An 18,811-nucleotide genomic window follows, 5' to 3' on the forward strand; every position below is an offset into this window, starting at 1 on the left:
TGTTGTTTTGTTTTAACTGTTAAGGTTTGTTGTTTTGTTGTGCACAAATTATTTCTCACAACAGAATTACAATCACTGTAGTTAGACACTTTTAGTAAGTGAAGGAAACATGACACTGTTGGAAGTGCAGGATTAGACCCATAAAAGAAAGACCAGCAATGGTACTGACAACGAGATTGATGTATATTGTCAAAGTAGGGGCGTTTTCACCCAATGAATACTAGCAATCCGAGTCCTTGACACTTGGCAGATGAGTTTGCTTCTTTTCTCTAAATTGGCACAGACGGAACAATTAAATGGACAACTTGGGTGGTGGTTGCTTGTGCAGTGGATTAGTCTGCTCTGTGTACTAACGCTCTGTCGTGCAGGCTCTTGCATCCCCACTGTATCTTCCTGCTGTGGGCCATTTGCTGCATCTGCAGCCTGTGGATTGTCTAGCAAACACAGTGTCTGCTGTGATAGAGTGGATCGCATTTACAGGCTGCTTATGTGAGTGGCACAACCAGTGCTGCAGGCCCACTAGCAGCATTTGATTTACAGGCCCTGGGCACACGCGGTGCATTGCACTAGGGACTGACGAGTAAATCAAATAAGCTAATTATGGAAACACCAATCCATAACAACGTTTTACAGGGAGAACATATGCACTTTAGCACTGATCAGCAGTGGTAAAAAGCCCAGAGTCATAAAACCAACAAAAACAGGCGAGAAACAGAAGGCCACAAAGCAAAAAATCTGGGGATAAACCTGCTGTAAAAGCCAAGTGTAACATGTCTCATCACATGTTGCAAAGTGCTTTAGTTTAAAAGTGCTTATAAATGTCCAACATACAAATGCATGAAATAAATAAACTTTCATGTCCCCTGTTGCAGAAGGGCCCTACTTCAACGAAGGTGTTTTTGCAAGCAAGCAGCGCCTATGCAAGCTGCCCTCTGGCTTCAGATGCCTCCAAATGTGCACTGAAAATGCAAATCCCCCATTTAAATGTAGATCAGATGAGCAGCATCTATTCTGGGCCTGAGGTGAGGTGGCTTGAAGTGCCACTTACCATGAGCACCCTTAGGCCCAGTTCCAGAATGGGGAAGTGCATGGGCAGGCATTGGTTTAAGGTATATTGATGTGGTCTGCCATGATTGAAGGCTTCAGTGGTGCTGGAAAAAATGTCAGAATAGGGCAGGGTTGCTTTCAGCAATGTTGCGTGCCTAACTGAAGTCATAGGAATTGTGAAAAATACAAGGGTGGCAGTGCATAAAGAACAAGAGTTAAAATATGCTCAACGTCCTGCACCCATTCAGCATGAAAGTGGTAAGAGTGTAGTATGTAGCTAGGTGGTGGTGCATTTGGGGCACGTCACAAATATTTTACTAAAGGATGTCATAAATACACTTTCACAATTGCTTTATTAACCTCCTTGTTTACTCTAATTTGTTTAAAAATGCACCATTAACCCACTCTTTTTTCCAAATTTTCCTGAGGGGGAGAACTTGCCTGTACCCCACTTATGGCGGACAGGTTCGCTCGCCACAAGCCACTCATCCTGAACTTTTATGCCTCACCACTTTCAAATGTCACCAGCCGCCACTGCTATCAATTAGTAAAGATTCAAACCACCTTTGATCTTTGCCTTGGAATCCTTTACAGTGCTCAAGAATCTGAATGTCTTTTGTGCCCCATAGTTTAAAAAAGAGCTGAAATGTCTAAAAGGACTATTAAGCAGAAGTCTCCGATGGTGCATGTTGTCTAGGACCTTCAAGGTTGCTGTTGCTATCCGCTAGACTGGTCTGAAATCAGATTGGTAGATGGGCAGGGGATGATTGTCAAAGAATAAAGTAGTAAGTCAGTTTGCAATGATTTTCTCTGTTGCCTTATAGAGCAATGGTAGATTGGAAACTGGCCGGTAGTTTGTGGTTGGATTGTTTTAATGATGGGTGTGATCTGGCCAGTTCTTAATGATGATGTTAAGATGCCTGGACTAGGAGAGGTGTTTATCAATTCCAGTGGTGGTAACTACTTAACAGCGGTGGAGGAGAATTAAATGTTTTTTTTAAATCACTTACCGGCCTATCAGCCGTCACCTCTCGGTCCTCTTCGCTCGCTTCCAGGACTCCAGTGTCAGAAAGCAGGAGCACACAGGCTCCGAGACTCCCTAGCCAATCACGATGCTGTGCTACAGCAGCGTTGCGATTGGTCTGAGCGCCATCGTTCGGCGCTCAGAGAGGGACTGGGAGGCTCTGCATGTAGAAATTAGAAAGAGGGATCTTGTGGAATTAGCGTAGAATTCTATTTGATTATGGATGTTGGTGGTTTAGCTGACATATAGTGTGTTCTTCATTTTCTTACTTTCCTGAGGAGGGTTGTTACCCATGTGATCAGTTATGAGAAACACGATTGGATCAGTTGACTCTGCCATATACTGAGTTGTAGCACAGTTAATAGATTTTTTGGGACTCAAGGGAGTCCGATTCCACAAATATTTGGTCAACAACTTTGGAGTTGGTTGCAGATTTCAGGAATAATGAGATACAGCAAGCAAGGCCTGATGGGTGATTTTTGAGTTTTTAATAATTACTGCCAGGCCATCTCCAGTTTTATGCTTGTCTGTCGACACTAAAAATGTTGTAATTTTGGGGACGTTGTCGTTGAGCCAGGATTTAGTAATGAAGTCTGCATCCAGTTTGTGATCGGAGATTAGGTTGAATAATTGCATATAATAATTTCAAGTGAGCATTCGCAGATCTTGCATTGACAAGCATGCATAATAAGTGAAAGTTGGACAGAGGGGCTGTGGTGTTGCATGCTGTAGAGACTAGGTTGACAAGCATGAGGTTGCTAGGATTAATAGAAGAACCTCGAATAGGCAGTTTACGTTGGGATCTGATAGAATGAATGGTGGGGGTGTTTGGAGGCTGAAGGCACATGGTGGGATTTTAAATATTGTCCAGTGGTGTACCCCAAGGCTAAAAAGTGGACTGAACAGGGGCTGTCGTGTAAGAACAGTGGTGAAAATGTTCATAGCGGCCGGCGCTGCACAGTGATTGATATATGTTCCGATATGGACAAAAGTGTTAAGGAATGAAAAGTAACAACTACCAAAGGCCAGCAGGTGGCGCTGTCGGACAAGAAAAGAATACAATCGGGTTGACCTCATCACATAAACAAGAGAAAGCAAAGGCTGAAACTAGGTTAAGAAAACTAAGAAAGTGTCCCATAGAAAATACAGATTGAAAGAAAGGACAGGGAAAAGTGACTTATAAAAATACAGTCCGGGCACAAAATCCGACAGTAAAGTCAGTGTGAAATTGCAAATATGTTCTGCTCTAATCAGATGTATGTTCTTCCTCGTGTGACCTTGCCATCTAGCAGGCGCGCAACACTCATTGGACTCACCCCCCCCCCCCCCCACGTCGTGTGTGGCAACCCGGGATGAGACAGATCCCGGGCACACACACAGCCACACCCGAACGTTTCACAGGTCTTTAAAAGACCATTTGAATGTTAATGAGGCCTTGCTGTTGTTTCACCGCTTGTTGGAGGCCCTGCAGCTCCACTCTGCCTACTGATTAAAGGTTCAGCCCCCCTCCCCCCGAAATTTTTTCTTAGCCCCCCCCCCCCCCCGAAATTTGGCTCTAGTTGCGCCTCTGCCATCTAGCACCTAAAATCTAAACATCACCGCTTCTCCAAAGTGGTAGCATATTTACACCCATGCTTCACAAGAGAAGTTGGCAAGGGGCAGTCATATACTAGTTTCATCTTAAGGTCCAGTGGCACCTCTAGAAGCGATGGGGGGTGGGGGCACCGATAGAACTGGTGGGGCCACCTACAAAGGACAATCGTAAAGCGTGTGTGTATGTATAGACACTCACAACAGTGTACTGGTTTGCTTATGATGTGAAATCAGACTTTGTAGGTGTAGATGTATAATCATATACTGTCAAAGTCAGATTTAAACGTGTTAATATCGGTAAATACGATGTCAATGTACACCACAATTTGTGCAGGCCCAACAGTGGCAATACCAGTAAATGCAATGATGATGTTGCCCATAACAATGTCAAAAATAGCAAATGTCGGCGTACCCTATGACAACTGTTTGCACAATAATGAGAATATTGGTAAATATGATATCAATGACCACCATGTTTTATACACATGCAGCAACAAGCTCATACTCTTGCTGTCAAATTCGCCCGAGACGACGTCCCCTTCAACCCCAAGTCAGAAATACGCTGTCAGACAGGTCCTGCGACCGAAACCCAGGCATACCGATTGATAGGTCACAGGTGGGGTTACATTGAGGCCGTGAACAAACAAGCAACCAGGAAAAACCCTGATCGATCCCACAGTTAGGCAGCTGCACCACAAACAGATCTGAGGAAATTGGCCCCAATAAAACATGATTGGCCAAAAGCTTAGGAACATTCAGCCAATAAAGACGCAGCACGCACACCACATGTAGTGATCACGTGCTCCTAAAGCGGGACATCTGGACACACTCACACTGGCCCACTCTAGCTCTTCCAGAGTTCGAGAGCCACCTGAGTCCCCTTTATCAGATGGTTATACTAATAATTTATGACGACGCCCGAACCCACATGCTCCTCAAGAATGTGTAATGATTTATTGTACTTAAAGAACTGTATGAAATGGCGGCCAAAACCTCTGTACAACGAGACTGCTTCAGATACTACTCTGTCGATGCTCACCCAGTTGCTGCGTTAAATTAAACCAACTTGTTACTGTTTTGGTAAATGCCTCTTATCTTTTCATTTTTTCACTGTAAATGCACATCTGAACAACAAACGTCACAAGCATTCATGTGGGGCAGTGCATTGAAGCAAACAATCACCACTTTGCATATAAAACATAGTAGGAAAAAATGGATGTTTGGCAAGTTGCAGTATCTATTTTTTGTATCTCTCGCCTCTCACCACATTCAGCAGCAGTGTAGGTGCGACCCAAGGTGGGTCAGGACAATCAGAGCTGGGACACCCATCCATGTGGCTTCCCTCGTCAGACTCCAGTGTTCTAGTCTTTTAGGATGTTTCCCTGGTCCAGCACCTATTTTGCCAGGTTTCACCTTGCATAATTCTAATCACAACATGAAAAGCATCCCACTCAGCACCATTGTCACTAAATGAACTAGTAGATTATTCAAAATAAGTCTTTATAGTGGCATGGACAATGTAGTAGGAAGCAAACTCCAACATGGTATATGAGTGGGTGACCTGCCTCAGGTCACTAAAAACAGCAAGAGGAAACGTTCAGATAAAGTCATCTCTGGATATTCTGCATTGCAGACCTCTTTGCCAGCTAGTCTGTGGGAAACAAATCTAGTGTAGAATGGAGGTGATAAGCAGGTGAGTAGAAGAATTTCCCATCAATATGGTTAGACACAGATCATGCATTAGGGACTCCCAATTATTCATCCATTCCCTAAAATCTCCTGCCACTCTGACTACAAGTATCCCTGTAACCAAAGGGCCAAACCCTATCTGGCACAGAAACAATAATGTAACTTCCCTATATCGCAATGGATCCATAGATATTGTAGTCATGGGTTTGGTTTGCATGTATGATAATCAGCGCATAGATACAGATCAGAGTGAGTTGGTCCACATCTGGTTTTTCTGCACTATGATGTATCCGCCTTCCTAGTCCATAGTTGTAGTGGTAAAAAAATAAGAAACCCAGGGCTTGAACAATATAATCACCCCTCTGGTGAAGGAGGAGATTTTTCTGCCATATACCTGGCCCATCCGTATTTCCTGGAGTTTTATAATTCTCCATTTCGCAGGTATTTTTCCTTTAGAAATTCAAAGAGTGCTGTTCTATGCCAGATGTAAACGGGAATTTGGAGATGCTTAGACGGGTCTGCCATGCCTGTTACAGCCCAATGAGGGACATATATTGGGTGCCCTGTTGTTTCTTAGTGTTGTTTACTACTACAAGACCTCAGAATATTTATGTATCATTAAGGTGGTATTCCAAAATAGAAGATTATTATTCCCCTTAGTGATTGTGGATAGGCCCCAAAGCATCTACTCAAACTTCAATATGCCCTATATATTTTTAAATCTACATGGTGATTCCAGTTGACTTTCATATTAAGGAGCAGATCCTCCTGACAACCCATACCTCCCTGAGAAATGAGCCTCATCTGACATTTTTCACAAACCTTTCAGAAATAGAACCTGATTAAACATAGACAAGAAATAGAAATTTGGTGGCTGGAACAGAATATATTGCGTACAAATAAAACATATAAGGCTAACAAATGCCTCAGCTTCTGGAGCACGATTTACGCTTATAAAAAGTGAGAACAAAAATTGGAAGCAGATAAGTGATTTCTCTAAGAACAATATAAAAAACTCTACTTGCTTCAAGCCTGACACAACCTGTTTACCCACAAGCTATAGCTGCTCATTTAAATAGATAGTCATTACTGGGAGACATCTTTGTGTCATATTTACATGACCGTTCAGAGGGGCTCATTCACCATCATTACGGTGACGAGTGCCAATAGGGGAGCCAGCCACCAAGTCCTCTGAAACTGAATCAGTCTCAAGGTATTTTTTTCATCTCAATCAATGATCTAACTGGTCAGTGATGATCCCCATTTTGCTCCTTGCGGATTACATTCTGCTGATTTTGAAAACCCTAAGTGGACTTCAAAAACAACCAGTGATTTTTGCCAGTCAAGGGGTCTCGAAATCCATACTGCAAAGACCATGGTAATGTTTTTTAATTCATTCACATAAATCTTTCAAAGGAAGGTTCGTTTTTGAGGGTACACCTCCTGAGAGGTCCTATGTTTATTTGGGAATCACTCTATCCACTACCATGTATTGGAAGATCCATACTGTTCAGTCATTCAGCACAAATGTGTAGTGGGGGCTATTTTAAAGGACCATTGAGCTTCTTGTAGTAGGCCGATAACACCAGCTCTTAAAATGCGCGAGGCAAAGGCATTGGGTTCTGCCATTTATGGGGCCGAATTATGAGGTTTCACTAATTTTACTCACTATGCTTCTGGCCTCCAGGATGGTTTTGTCTCAGATCAATTTCTCAAAGTCAGCTGGCTCAGTAACATCAAGTAGTCATTAACTTCTATTTGCTTGGGGAATTATGGGAGAATCCTCAGGGGGGAGGGGGCGGGGGGTTATCCCATCCAAGGAAACCATGAAAAAATGTTGGCAGATGAATCCCACAATGTTGCCAGTGCCACCTTGGCTGGTGAGTCTTTGTTGTTAAAACGTCCTGTGTTCATGAGAAATATTGGGACATTATTACAGCACCTTTTAGAGTGGGTACTCTCCCACTAAAATCTTTCACTTTTAAAGGGTGGCATCTGAATCTATGGTTTGCCCCATGTGTAAGGCTTCTAGGAACACAAGTTCAAGTTTAAGTTCAAAAAGCTTTATTCGAAATGTAAAGACAATTCATAAAAGCATACAAAACAATCACAATTATTGAAGTTCATTATGATTACATTTATAAGATAAGACATAAAAACCAAAATTTAAAATCCATATAAACATGAGCTTTCAACAGGGGCACATAGATTAAAAGTAACAAGTGCTAGGGTTAATTCATCAAGGGAGCAAAAATTATTCGAATATAATGGTCCGTCTTAATCTCATTGTTGCTCTTATATACATCGTTACGGTATTAATCGTATAATGATCTTCCAGAGTCCGTAGTTTGTTATAAGCCTCACAGGACTTTCTTATTCCCCATGATAGCAAAAGAGGTCTTAATATTTGTCGCCTTGGGTATAGAGTGCAATATAGAGTACAATGGATATTGGATTGAATTGATATTTCATCACAGGGACAGATAAGTTTGTCTTTGGACCAATCATTACATCTTGGAAGAGTTATTGATCTAAAAAAGGTTTCGAGGCGAAAAGATGTTAATAATCTGCGGTAAAAGAAGGGTTGGTCGACATCAAGGTACAGCTGGATGTTTCTATGCAGGGTAACTTCGTCGTGATTTATGACTGATATCTTGGACCTCTCTCTTTTCCATCTATTCGATTCAAAGTGTTCCAACAAAGTTTTTTTTAAACTGGATCTGGAAACAGAGTCCATTGTAGCTGGGCTAGAGAAATATTCCGGGTGACCAATATCAGAAAGAGAGTACTTTATATAGGTAAGCCATGTGATGTTTTTTACAACATTACACAATAAACAATCCTCAATTACAGTTCTATTCAGTGTTGTGACGGGGTTGGTCCAGATGTTATGCCATAATAATATTGGTGCCACCTTAATGATGTCTGAGATATGTTGTATGGCAAGCTCAGCATGGAGCACGTATGTTGATGTGCTGTTAGGCATTGCCAATACATATCGTAAGAATTTGTTCTCTATTCGTTGAATAGTTTCCAAAGACTGCGACCCCCATAGGCCTGCACCGTAAGTGCCTATGGAGACGCATTTTGATTTGTAAATTTGGAGGAGCTCCCTGGGTGGCCTTGATCCTATATTTTTTGCAAAGTTTAAAAGTGCTCCTGTTGCTTTAGTAAATGCTAAGGCTCTCGCTTTGACTGCAGGTTTCCAGTTGCCACACCTGTCAAAATGGACACCTAAGTAACAAAAGATGTCTGCTAAATCAATGCGTCTATTTTCTAAGATTATATTGCAGGGTGCTCTGGCTTTCCTTGGGCCACAAGACATTGTAAAGGTCTTAGAGACGTTTATGCTGAGCCCCCTTTTACTCATATATTGTGAGAATGTGTCTACCGCTTTTTGTAAGCCCCTCTTAGTCTGTGATAGAATTGCCGCGTCGTCGGCATAGAGGAGTATGGGTATGGATTTTCCCTTGATTACTGGGTAATCATTATAATGTTTATCCAGTAAAGTACCCACATCATTTATGTACAAATTAAAAAGCAGGGGTGCAAGAATGCACCCCTGTCTTACTCCTCTATGAATAGGGAAGAAATTGGAACATTCGCCTTTTTTACCAAATCTCACACGAGCACCTGCCCCAAAATAAAGTTCTTTAATAAAAATAAGGATCCTGTTGTCTAGCCCAATATCCTCTAGAGTATGCCACAAAATATCATGCCTTACGCAATCAAATGCAGAACTAAGGTCTACATAAGTTACGTACAGATTGTTTTTTTTTGCATGTATATATTTTGACATGATAAGGGCAAGATTTAGGCCTTGTTCTATCGTACCCTTTCCCCGGGTAAATCCGTATTGTAGTGTTGAAAGAGTATCGTTTTCGTCGAGCCATTCTTGTATCCGGGAAAGAATGATCCTGCTTGCCATTTTCATTAAGCCATCTAAAAGCGAAATAGGCCTATAGCAGGCAGGATCATTTCTAACCCCTTTTTTGTATATGGGGACAAGGACTGCCTCTTGCCAGGTCTTAATAAAGCCAATTTTATTAGCGGCATTAAGTACATTTGTGAGAATTGGGGCCCAGAGATCCGGAAGATTTTTAAAAACATCAACTGGAATTTTGTCAGGTCCAGGGGCTTTAGCCGCTGAACTTTCCTTTAAAGCTTTTTGAACCTCTCTCATGTCCTCTTTGAATGCCCTGTCTATGCCAATGCTCGACATACCTGGCTGTCACCTCTTTGTAGGCAGCTGGGTACACGTAGTCATGATGCCGCACTGCACATATTAAAAACTGTTTGTCAACCATTATATGCTAGTCAGTTGGCTAAATATTTGGGTGCTATGTGGCAAGTTCGGTGCAAGGCCTCCTCCCTACACTCAAGAGCAGCTGTTCTTAAAATAAATATTTTGCATTTTGTACTTTATTGTTGATACCGATTGAGGGCGGTGGCCTAGATATGATTGGGGTGCTTTGTATTTATTGTATGATCCTTAGGGGGTTTAGATTTGTTTGGGATGTGATTTTGCACATTTTTCAGTCAATTATTTTTTTAACTATTTATTATATTTTATTGTTAATTTCACTTTTGTATCAATCATTTCATTGTATGCTTATTTTATTGTGGTACAAACTTTTATGACTTGGATAGCCGAAATAAAGTAATTTTGAGTTTGACTTGACTGGTCAGTGACTGCAAATGTGCCTTGCACCACCAGTGCTACTCGGCCATAATGTTTTGTGGTTGGTCTTCCACGTCTGGTGGGTTGGGAGGCAAGTTTTAGTCAATTTTATTATATATTGAATTAATAAACAACTGTTGTTATGGTCATCTCTAATTTAGACAAACAATGAAACCATGTGGAGCACTGTCATAAGTGTCAGTGTTAAATATTAAGTGCTGGGGCAGAGCACTGGAAACCATCGGCTCAAATTAAGCACTGAATAAGCCTGGTCTGTGGCTGTGGTACCGTGGTCTCTGTTTTTTTTGGCTGCATGAGTTCTTTTTTTTTTTTTTTTTTGGTTAAAAACTTTTATTGAGCAACACAATCATGTGTACAGAGATGGGCCTACAACCGCATGGGCTGGCCGCTAAGATCGGAGCATAACGCGGTATAAAACAGTGGTCGCCACTCTGGCGGTCAGGCACAATCCGGATACAAAATGTCGCCCACAATATGGAACAGGATAAGACAATTTTCTTATTTTAAGCACACCAAAAACAACAAACATCAAAAACAAGGCGAAGGAGTAATACACAGAGAGTCAGCCCTGGAAGGGGGGGGGGAAACTCACTAAGCAGGAATACAAAGTCACAATCAGTAGGATAAGTCAAGGCGGGGGGACAGCGGGGAGGTCAATCAAACCAAAGGACAGTATACGAAATTTCAGGAACGTCAACCTAGGGTGACAAGGGAACTTCAGGGGCCTCCACCAGGGGAGGAGCACAAATATCTCCGCGATAGGCATTCCACTGACACCAGATCTTCGTCCATGCCCTAGGTCTGCCCCTGGCTGTGTAGACAGTCTTTTCGCGGAACATAGACCAGTCCATGTTTTCTTCCCACACAGAGACAGTGGGGGGCCTGTGCGAGCCCCAAAGTTGCGCTATGTCCCGCTTCGCAACCATATACCCCAGGGTCGCCCATCTGGTTTGGGCCACCGAACAATCGGTAGGTTCCCAAATGTTCAACAAGCATCTCCTTGCCTCCGGCACCAGGGCAATTCCAGTCACATCAGCCATCACCGCAAGCACCCCCGTCCAATAGGTAGCCACCCTCGGACACTCCCAAAGAATATGAAGAAACGTAGCACTCATCCCACACCCACGCTTGCAGAGGCCATCCGGGGAAAAACCCATCACAACCAAACGAGGACCAGTAACATACACCCGGTGGAGGATCTTGAGCTGAACCAGACGGAGACGGGCCGGAATGGCGACCTCTTTCGGAGAAGATAGCGCCAATTGCCAATCCTCGTCATCCAATTCCAGCCCGTCGCCGACCCATGCCTCTCGAAGTCGAACGAGCAAGTCAGTGCGATTGTGAATCAGCTTCTTATAAATCAAGGAGATAGTGCTGTCAGGAAGATGACCATCCAGGATACGATCTTCGAGGGGGGAGGACTCGGGGACAGCGGTAGCGGAAGTCAGAACAGAAGTGAGGGCATGACGGACCTGTAAATATCTAAAAAATTCCCTATCACTCAGGTCATAATCATTCCGAAGGGCCTCGAAGGACTTCACCGCTCCATTCGCACACACGTCACCCACTCTACAGATCCCAATCATGTCCCAGCGGTCAAACCCCTTCGTTGTCCAAAGACATCCCAAAAGCTCAGATGCAAAAAGCGGAGTCGCCAGCGTCACTCGTTCATCCCACCCTAAGCTCACATTCGCAGCGCGCCACACACGAACCGCAATCCTAGTCGGTCCCTTAAGGTGGAGCCCAGCCGACCTAGAGTAAAGCGCTCTATTAAAGTCACCACCCGGTAGTTGGAGTCTGTCCATTTCAAAGGCCGGATCCGGACCCGGGGAATACATCGAATGGTTAATGGCAGACAGTTGCGTGGCCCAATAATATCTCCTGATATCAGGAAGTGCTATGCCCCCGTCATACCAAGGGATGGTGAGCTTCGCAAGTGCAATACGTGGGCGCCCGTCCCAAATCAGTTGCCTTTGTAGACTCTCGGAAATAAGTAGCGGGGATATCATCATAGCAATTCTGGAGTGCGTAAAGAAATCGCGGCAAGGACATCATCTTGAAAAGGGCGGCCCTGCCCAGCGGCGACAAGGGTAATTTACGCCAGCGAGCCACATCCAGCCTCAATCTATGAAGCGGGGGAAGGAGATTACGTTCAAACCGGAGCGACGAATCCAATGTAATAAAAACCCTCAAGTATTTGAAACCGGACTGAACAACCTGGATGGGAAATCTATTCGGCAACGGGGGCAGATCACCCGAAATAACATAGACGCAGGATTTAGCCCAGTTTATAATCAAACCAGAATTCTTACCGAACGAGGCGAGAACGTCAAACAGGACATTCAAAGATTTACGCGGGGAAGTAAGATAAAGAAGAATGTCGTCCGCGTAAAGCGAAACACGGTCCTCAAAATCTGGGGACCAACGTATACCTTTGAGAGAAGGTTCCCAGCGAATCCACGCAGCTAGCGGCTCTAATGCGAGAGCAAAAAGTAGTGGAGACAAGGGGCACCCCTGTCTGGTCCCCCTACCAAGGGGAAAGGGAGCCGACACTCGACCGTTAACCACGACCTGTGCCAGGGGGTCGGTATATAGCAGCTTCACCCATCCGATGAACCCCGGGCCAAAACCAAACTTCTCAAGAGCCGCCCAAAGGTAGGGCCACTCTATCGTATCGAAGGCCATCGAGGCATCCAACGAAGCCAAAATGGCCGGCTCCGTCAGAAGCCCCGCCCTCGCGATGGCTCCATGAAGGCGACGCAGATTAAGAGCTGTGTTACGGTGCGGGATAAATCCGGATTGGTCCGGATGAATCAAGTCACTAATGACCGTTAGGAGGCGAGTAGCCAGGATCTTGGCAAGAACCTTAGGCTCAACATTCAACAGGGAGATGGGTCTATATGACGAACAAAGATCCCGGGGCTTACCATCTTTAGGAATTACCACAATCGTAGCCAGGCGCTGGTCATAAGGGCGAGCACCCCGCTCACGGGACTCCGAAAACATTGTTCGAAGATAGGGCGCAATCTTATCAGGACGCAGTTTGTATAACTCGATTGGCAAACCGTTCGGGCCCAAAGCCTTGCCCGAACGGAGAGAGCGAATTGCAGTCGCGATTTCGTCCGTAGAGAACGGGGCCTCCATGGAGGACCGCTCCAAATCGGAGAGGCAGGGCAAAGCTATGTCGCGCAGCAAGAGGCGAGAGTCGTCTACATCCCTTACCGACACTGGGGAGTAAACCGCACGAAAATAGTCCGCAAAACATTCCACTATTTCAACCGGGTCCGTTACTCTCACACCATTCAAAGTCTGAATCACAGGCACTACTCGATTCGCCCTCTCCTTCTTGTCCAACCAGGCAAGCAATTTACCCGCTTTGTCCCCAACATCATACAGACGACCCTGTTGCTCCCTAAACATCATTTTGGCCGCATCTGTGACCAGAGACTTATAGGCGAATTGCTTCAGACCCAGAGCATGGAGTTTGTCACGAGTGACACCCGATTCCAGGTCAGCCTCCATCTCAAGTATTTCCACTCCAAGATCCACCACCTCCCGATTCCTTGCCTTTTTGGTTTCAGCAATAAGGGACAGGGCCTGCCCACGAATTACTGTCTTAAAAGCCTCCCATAGGGACACCGCAGAAGAGACAGACCCCTCGTTCTCCAGAAAGTAATTGTCCAGGGACGTAATCAATTGACCACGGGTCTCAGGGGAGGCCAGGTACCAAGGGTTGATAGGAGCCACCCGGCCCGCCGCCTCCACCCCCACATCAAAACAGAGCCAGAGCGGAGAATGGTCCGAGATGCCCCGGGGGAGGTGCCTAATCTCCCGGACAGCCGACGACTGTTCAGCTGGCATGAGGAAGTAATCTAATCTAGACAAACTCCCATGGACCCCAGAGTGGAAAGTATACTGAAGTTGAGTGGGGTGCATAAGTCTCCAGCAGTCCACCAAACCAAAAGTATCCAAAAAGCCACTCAGCCATAAATGGGTCGAAGGAGTATCCCTAGGGGGGTAACGATCACTCAGACCAGAGAGAACAGAATTAAAGTCACCAGCCATGAAAAGAGCACCATCAGGGAGTCCCAACAAAACTCGGCCCAAATCAGAGAAGGTAGAGGTCTGCAGGCCGGGGGGCACATAGACGGTGAACAGGGAAAGGGTCTTGCCCTCATATTGTCCCACGAGGACGGCATAACGCCCCCGATCATCGAGGATTACATCATCTATCGCAAGGGGAAGGGAAGCCCGGACAAGGATGCCCACCCCCCTGGAACCCGTTGTAAACCCTGAGTGCGCAACAAGACGATAGCCCCACCTATTCATCGCGCGACAAGTATTGCCCACTAGGTGTGTCTCCTGCAGAAAGACAATATCGGGAGACAAACGTCGCAGGCATCGCAACACCACCCCTCGCTTTATACGATCCCCTAGACCATTGACATTCCATGAAATAAACCTCAACCCGCTACCCCCATCCCACGAAGTAATGCAGAAACCATCCCCCAATGAGCATGACACTGAAAGTACAATTATCAAAATAGAATCGCCTTGAGAAAACAAAACACAAACTACAAACGCCCCAACACCCCCCCAACACCCAAGGAAACACCCCCCACCCTGCACCACTGCAGTAGACAAAAAAGCCACCCCAACATGCAGTGTGCCTGTCGCCCAAAAACCCCCATTCTACAAAAAGACCCCGGAGGAGGAAAAGGCCCTGTCCCACCCGCCACCCCGACAGAGATAAAGGGAGAAGAGAGTACACAGAAAACAGATCACTCAAGTACAGAACCCAGGAAGAAATTACATGATGCGGAAACAGGGGCCCAGATAACAAGTTCAGCTCTCCACGCCACCCTCGGCACCACCCGGGTGCTCGGTGGGATCAGTCAAATTAGGCCGGTCCGGCAGAGAGTCCAGCCAGTCATTTACCGAATAAGGTCGATCAAAGAAAAGGGTCCGTTCATTGTACTCCACTCGTAGCCTGGTAGGAAAAAGCATGGCGTATCGCAGACCCAGGTCCCGAAGACGCTTCTTGACTCCACGGAAGCCCATTCGCTGTCTCTGCACAAGCTGTGAGAAGTCCGGATAGAAGTTCACCGTGGCATTTTCGAAGGCCACCGGGCCCTTAGCTCTCGAGGCCTGCAGGATAGCGTCTCGGTCCCTATAATAGAAAAGTTTTGCGACAATGGGCCTTGGTGGGGCGCCCGGCTTGCCCTGGCCACCGGGAACACGATGGGCACGTTCCACCGCAAAGAATTTGCTCAATCCGGATGGAGAAAGGTAGTTTTGTATCAAGTCCTCAACCAGGAGATCAACAGAATGCGGATCAGGATTTTCCGGGACACCAATCACACGCACGTTACAACGCTGTGCCCTGTTTTCAAAATCCTCCAAGCGCTGAGTCATGAAATCGTTCACCTTTCTGAGGTTGCCGATCTCCGTCTGCATCTCCGAGACGTCGGCCGTGAGGCTAGATGACTTGAGGTCCAATGACTTCACCTTCTCATTGGTTTTAGATAAGTCGGCCCGAATCAGGTTCACATCAATAGCCACAGTATCAATTTTGTGGGCCAGAGCTTCATACTGTTGGCCGATGGTTTCTCTCATGCCAGAGATGGCGCCCATGATGTCCTGCAGGGACGGCTCCGCCAAAGCCTCCAAAGGGTGCCCCACTGCACTCGGGCCAGGCAAGGCGGCACTGGGGGACACCTTCGATTGTGTGTACCGGTCCATGATATTAGACTGGACCGGGCCCCCGCGAAGGGGCGTCTTGGTCTTCCGCCGCTCTTGGTCCCCTCTGCCAGTCATAGCGGAGACCGCGTCCCCAATGGACCCACGCGACCTGGTGAAAATGGCCACAGGGAGACAGTGCGCCGGATCCAAAAGTCAGCTTCGAGGGCAAGTCGAGGTGTGAACCGGCCCGGAAGGACACGAAGCAGACAAAAGGTGCAACTGCAATCTCGCGCCGCTGGATTCAGCACCGGCCAGACACCTCCGTTGGAAGACGTAGTCCGAGTCAGAATCGAAACCGAAAGTTAAGAGGGGGACCCATGAGTCGAGTCCCCCTGCCGCCGTTGTTCAACTCAGACACGCCAACAGAGCCTCACCAAGACCCGGGCGCGCCGCCAAGGCGGGCCCCGAAAGTTTGAGTCGATGTAGCTTCGGTGCCCCTGGTCCAATTCAAAATCCGAAAACAATATTAAGATCAGCCCAGGTTCCTCTTCATTAATCCTTGTGAGAAATCAGGATATGTTCAGGATATCATGCCGGGAGTGGCGGGGGTCCGGAGAGCGCTGTGCTCACGCGGCCATCACGGATGCCCGCCAAGCTCCTCCTCGGCTGCATGAGTTCTGAAGAAGTGGGTGACTTATGTGATTGCTTCAAGTGAAAGCTTTTTCCAAAAATGTGCAATTTAATTGAATAACTCTTTCTCTTTGAAGGTGGAGCATGCTTATCTTATTATTTACCCGCCACAATGTTTAATTTATTTTTATGTTGTCAGTTAGTCTCACTCCATTTAATTACATATGTCTTTGGAAGTCCTGCAGTCTTCCCATTCATCAATATCTTTCTTATCTAGGATTTTCTGTTTTCTTTGGGGGGGCACTAATGGACCCTGGGGGGTATATCTGCAATGCCTAGAACAGCAGATTAATATAGCAAACCTTGATTTTCATCTGCATTGTTCTGATTTTTACAGGCAGTGCTGCTCAGGGAAGGAGCTTGTGGATTGGCTGATCCGCGCCAGCCCGACAGTCCAGTTCCGGAGTCAAGCAGTTGGTATCTGGCAAGTGTTGTTGGATGGAGGCGCTCTCATTCATGGTAAGGTGGCCTTCATTGTCGAACAAGATCCGTAGCTAAAGTTTCAAATCTTCCCAAAGAGAAGAAAATCTTAGTTAAAATATGAATTATTCTCAGGCAAATGTCTTAATGATGCTTAAATGCAGTCTAATTAGGAATGTTTACAAGCATTCTGTGTACAAAAACATTTAATGATAAAGAACAATATATTGTATGATTTATAAGTGAGAGGACCTGCTGTAATATTTATTTGCAGGTGTTATTTGTTTCTTCTGTCAATAACCATCTTGCCAGCCGACCTTCAATTACGTTCTCCTTTCTAGCCCTCAAAATGGGGAAGGGCATATTCGTTTTAGCGGCAGGAATGCCGCTAAAACGGCGATAATGGGCTTGCTAATATGCGTTATAGAATTCCAATAGCTGTCCTGCACATCTAACCTGGGCTTCTATTGGAATTCTATAACGGATATTAGCAAGTCCATTATTGCCGTTTTAGTGGCAATACCCTGCCGCTAAAACGGCGATAATTTTAACGAGGTTCCTGATAATATGCCCCGTTGTTCTTTCCCCCCGATCATTTTCGTTATCTTTCTTCTGATCTCCCACAACAACACACCATCAAATTTACCACCCACTTGAGTGTGCGACAGCAACCAAGATTGTCTTTTAAGGGCATCCCTGTCCTCTCCTGCTGACTTCACAGTATCTTTAGGAAAGGTTTTGTAAATTCCACTGCTCTACCCTAAACTGTGTTGTCGCACTGTCTGTTTTTGTTGTGGTATGGCAGGCTTTTTCTACACCATTGACAATGTACTAATAATCTCATAATTTCTGCTTTTCTTTCCAAGTGAACAATGGTTCCTTCATGCTATTGTACTAAGACAAAAACGAATGATCAGAATGCATCAATATAACAAGATTACAAAAGAGACTAAAGTAATAAGTACCTGGTGAAACGGATCCACCTGATTTCTCACAATAATATTGCACAGGCAGCCAAGTTTTAGTTGTAAATTGAGAAATCCTCTCACAACTCTTAAGAACATTGTCAATGTCTTCTATGTAGTGCGCTCACCATCTGCCACATCTGGCCACTAGGCTTTCAAATGTCACTCCTTCTTGAAACCTGAATGATCCCGCACTCGTCACAAGTTTGGATAGCTAATTATTACACCAAGGAAGTGCTCCTACACTTCAGTTGTGTCTCTGAGGGTGTGTGTCACTTGGCTTTTTTCTGCACTGTGTTAAGTATTGACGTTCCCAGTGCATGTCCCTCGTTACAACAGTTCCTCCCCGAAGGCACTTCAGTGAACAGTTCCTCGCCGAAGAACTCCAGAGCCTCGGTTTCAGCAGGTAAAACACACAAGATGATGGAAGGAATGTTGTACAATGGCAAAACATTCACCCCCAGTCACAGATCTGGGTTTAATCCATCGATATTTTGCTCACCAAGCCACCCCAGTTCAGACATGGCCATATGCAAATCAATCTTGACCCTGTGCCTCATGGGAACAGTCCAGCCCGAACTGCCAAGCCATGTCTTCCCTGGACCGAATCAAGCATCCTAGTACCGGTTTCTGGCTATCAACCGTCTTCAGCCAGGATAGCTTGACTCCAGTGGCGTAGTGAGCACGGGAACCACGTCTGGGCATACCCTTCCCACATACGGTGAACAGCAAAACACACAAGATGATGGATGGAATGTTGCACAATGGCAAAACATTCACCCCCAGTCACAGATCTGGGTTTAATCCATCGTTATTTTGCTCACCAAGCCACCCCAGTTCAGACATGGCCATATGCAAATCAGTCTTGACCCTGTGCCTCATGGGAACAGTCCAGCCCGAACTGCCAAACCATGTCTTCCCTGGACCGGAATCAAGCATCCTAGGAACCGGTTTCTGGCTACCAGCCATATTCAGCCAGGATAACTTGACTCCAGTGGC

General features: G+C 45.7%; 1 protein-coding gene across 2 annotated transcripts in view; it reads left to right on the forward strand.

Moving 5' to 3' along the window:
- Positions 1–18,811, forward strand: part of RAPGEF3 (Rap guanine nucleotide exchange factor 3) — a 1,135,646-nt gene that overhangs the window by 468,592 nt on the left and 648,243 nt on the right. For both annotated transcript variants that reach the window (XM_078688545.1, XM_078688554.1), the window contains exon 5: positions 16,765–16,886. In XM_078688545.1, coding sequence (XP_078544671.1) covers positions 16,765–16,886 — 122 coding nt within the window. The remainder of the gene's footprint in view (positions 1–16,764; positions 16,887–18,811) is intronic.

This window comes from Lissotriton helveticus, chromosome 1_1, assembly GCF_964261635.1.
Source record: "Lissotriton helveticus chromosome 1_1, aLisHel1.1, whole genome shotgun sequence".
Classification (NCBI taxonomy): Eukaryota; Metazoa; Chordata; class Amphibia; order Caudata; family Salamandridae; genus Lissotriton; species Lissotriton helveticus.